General features: G+C 35.9%; 1 protein-coding gene across 1 annotated transcript in view; it reads right to left on the bottom strand.

Annotated features, from left to right (window-relative positions):
* rsf1b.1 (remodeling and spacing factor 1b, tandem duplicate 1) overlaps positions 1-131 on the bottom strand; it is a 22,673-nt gene extending 22,542 nt beyond the window's left edge. Inside the window, exon 1 of the mRNA XM_078265217.1 lies at positions 1-131. This exon is cut by the window's left edge and continues 39 nt beyond it. Coding sequence (XP_078121343.1) covers positions 1-115 — 115 coding nt within the window. The 5' untranslated portion in view covers positions 116-131.
* Between the last annotated feature and the right edge of the window lie 2,369 nt (positions 132-2,500).

The following is a 2,500-nucleotide window of genomic DNA, read 5'->3' on the forward strand; positions in this document are numbered from 1 at the left end:
AGGTGAGCTCCGGTAAGTCCAACAACGCTCCGTACCGCTCCAGGAAGGAGCAAATCACGGCGTAATTTGGACACAAACCGGGGGAAGAACTCGCCGTTGCCGCCGAAGCAGCCATCTTTTCCACACCAGTGTCAAGCCAGCCGGAATAAAATGTAGTACTTCCGGTGTTAACAAAATAAAGCGTCGTAGGACTTCAAATCATGTTTCAAATCTACTGTACATTTGTGGGCCGTTTGTGTCAGACAGAAAAAACTTTATCTCAATAAGTAAGCTCTATCAGTTTTATTTTTTTTTGTCACATGAAATATAATCATTTTTTTTTTCTTGTACAATTTACAAGAAAAAAAAATGATTATAAAGATGCATGTTACTGAGATATATTCTATACATTGTAAATATGGGCCAAGTACCTAGACTATGTGAATGCATAAACGCAATTTGACTCTGCTCTTAATGTACATACACATAAAAAAACCATGCAGCTAAAAACAAGGAAGCTGAATAAGGTAAACATAAACATGTGACTACTATGTACAGATATAAACATACTGTATATACAAATGAATAGATATTTAAAAAAAAACAATAACGTTTGTGGACAGTAAGACAATAGTGCAAAGGGTGCTAAAAGAAACATTGGATGATTAATGTCACATATTCCTTTATATAGATGAGATAGGTGGATATGACAGTACGCATTCTTAGATTTATATTTGACAATTATAGTTACATATATATTTATATTGTGCATATTTTTTAAGACAATATGTCGTTTGTATATTGCATACTATAATATCAATATATAGCAATTATATTTCTTATATTATACCGTAGGCTATATCAGTAGGCCATTCTATGGTGGTACAAATACAAAAGGTACTTCTACTCTACTACATTCCAGTGAGAAATATTACTAATATTAGTACTTTTAAGACCACTACATTTATTTGACACTTATACTTTAGTACACAGATGAATAAAAAATAAAAATAAAAACATATGCTCAACATATAAACATACATTTATATAGATAAAACTATCCAAAAACATATCAAGTAAAATTAACTCCACTTTGACCAACTTTAGGATTAAAATGATGTGTACTAGTTTATGCATCAGTAATAATAATCCGATAATTTGATAACACTCATTGGGACAGTTTTCTGAATTTTGAGTAATTGAGTAAATGTAGCTCTCTACTTATGTAACACTTTAAATGTTTAATAAGACTTAATTATGAAGGAATATTTTTCACGCTGCAATATGTAGAGTAGGGTAAGTAGAGGTATATTACTATCAATTGTTTATCAGTGCACTATTATACAAAGTATGTTGCCAAAGTAAAAAACAAAACAAAAACAACCTTGTATATGTCTAGCAGCTGTGTTAGCTTCCCTCCATGGCGCCAGTGCACGGAGGAGCGGAGATCTGCCGGATGGCGCGAAATAACGCGTTTTGACGTCATCCGGCGGATTTCAACCATCTCGACAAACCTCTGCTGCTCCACTCTCTGCGGGGAAGCTCAGTGCACTGGCACCACGGAGGGAAGCCAAACATCGGTCATCTAAACACACTGCCGACACAAAGATGACACAGGGCTGGGTTTAAATCAGCAAACTATCTCTATGTATTGTACAGTACATGAGTAAATGTACTTATATTCCACCACTGCTCAAAGCGTCTGTATTATGTTTGTTGTGAGATAAGGCCAAAGAATGCGTGGACGACCTGCTGCAAACAGCTTTAAGACAAATACTCCACATTTGTCACAGGGGACAGTTGTGGGATGGGCATTTGCATGCAATATTAAAGGGTAATTTACTTTTTTTTTTCAACTTGGACCCTATTTTTCCATGCATTAGTGTCCACGTGACTAATGTGGACAAAAATCTTTGAAACTGGTCCAATATTGAGCAAGAACGCTGTGACTGCAATGTAATCATATGAGGCAAATGTGCATCGTCAATTTCGTCCACTTTAAGTGCTGTTTTTGTCACAGACAGGCTCAGATTGTTATTATATAGTTATATAGTGTCTGACATTATGGAAAGGATCCGTACAGAGATAGACCTTTTTGTTAGAGTAAAATCCTTTTCGTTTAACCAGAAACAGCTCTGAAATCGCTTAATGCTGGACCAATTTTGACATACCTGTTCTATGTTTTGACACACACACACACACACACACACACACACACACACACACACACACACACACACACACAATAACTGGAGTCTTGTTTGTTTCATTTAAGCCATCTTTATTTCACATTTATTTGTACACAATAAATACAGTTAAACATCCACTGGTGTGTAAATATGACGCTCAGCAGCCTCTGCAGAGCTTCCATTGTAAAATGTGGGCAGTGTGTCACTGAATTTCAGATTCAGAGTTAACATGGAGTCACGACCAGTAGCAAGTTAACAACTTCTCTATTGGGAAAAGAGACTTCAGTCTGACGACTATACTTTTTTTCTCTCTCAATACAACAGGGTAAATG

The sequence above is a fragment of the Sander vitreus genome, chromosome 13 (genome assembly GCF_031162955.1).
Source record: "Sander vitreus isolate 19-12246 chromosome 13, sanVit1, whole genome shotgun sequence".
NCBI classification, from domain to species: Eukaryota; Metazoa; Chordata; class Actinopteri; order Perciformes; family Percidae; genus Sander; species Sander vitreus.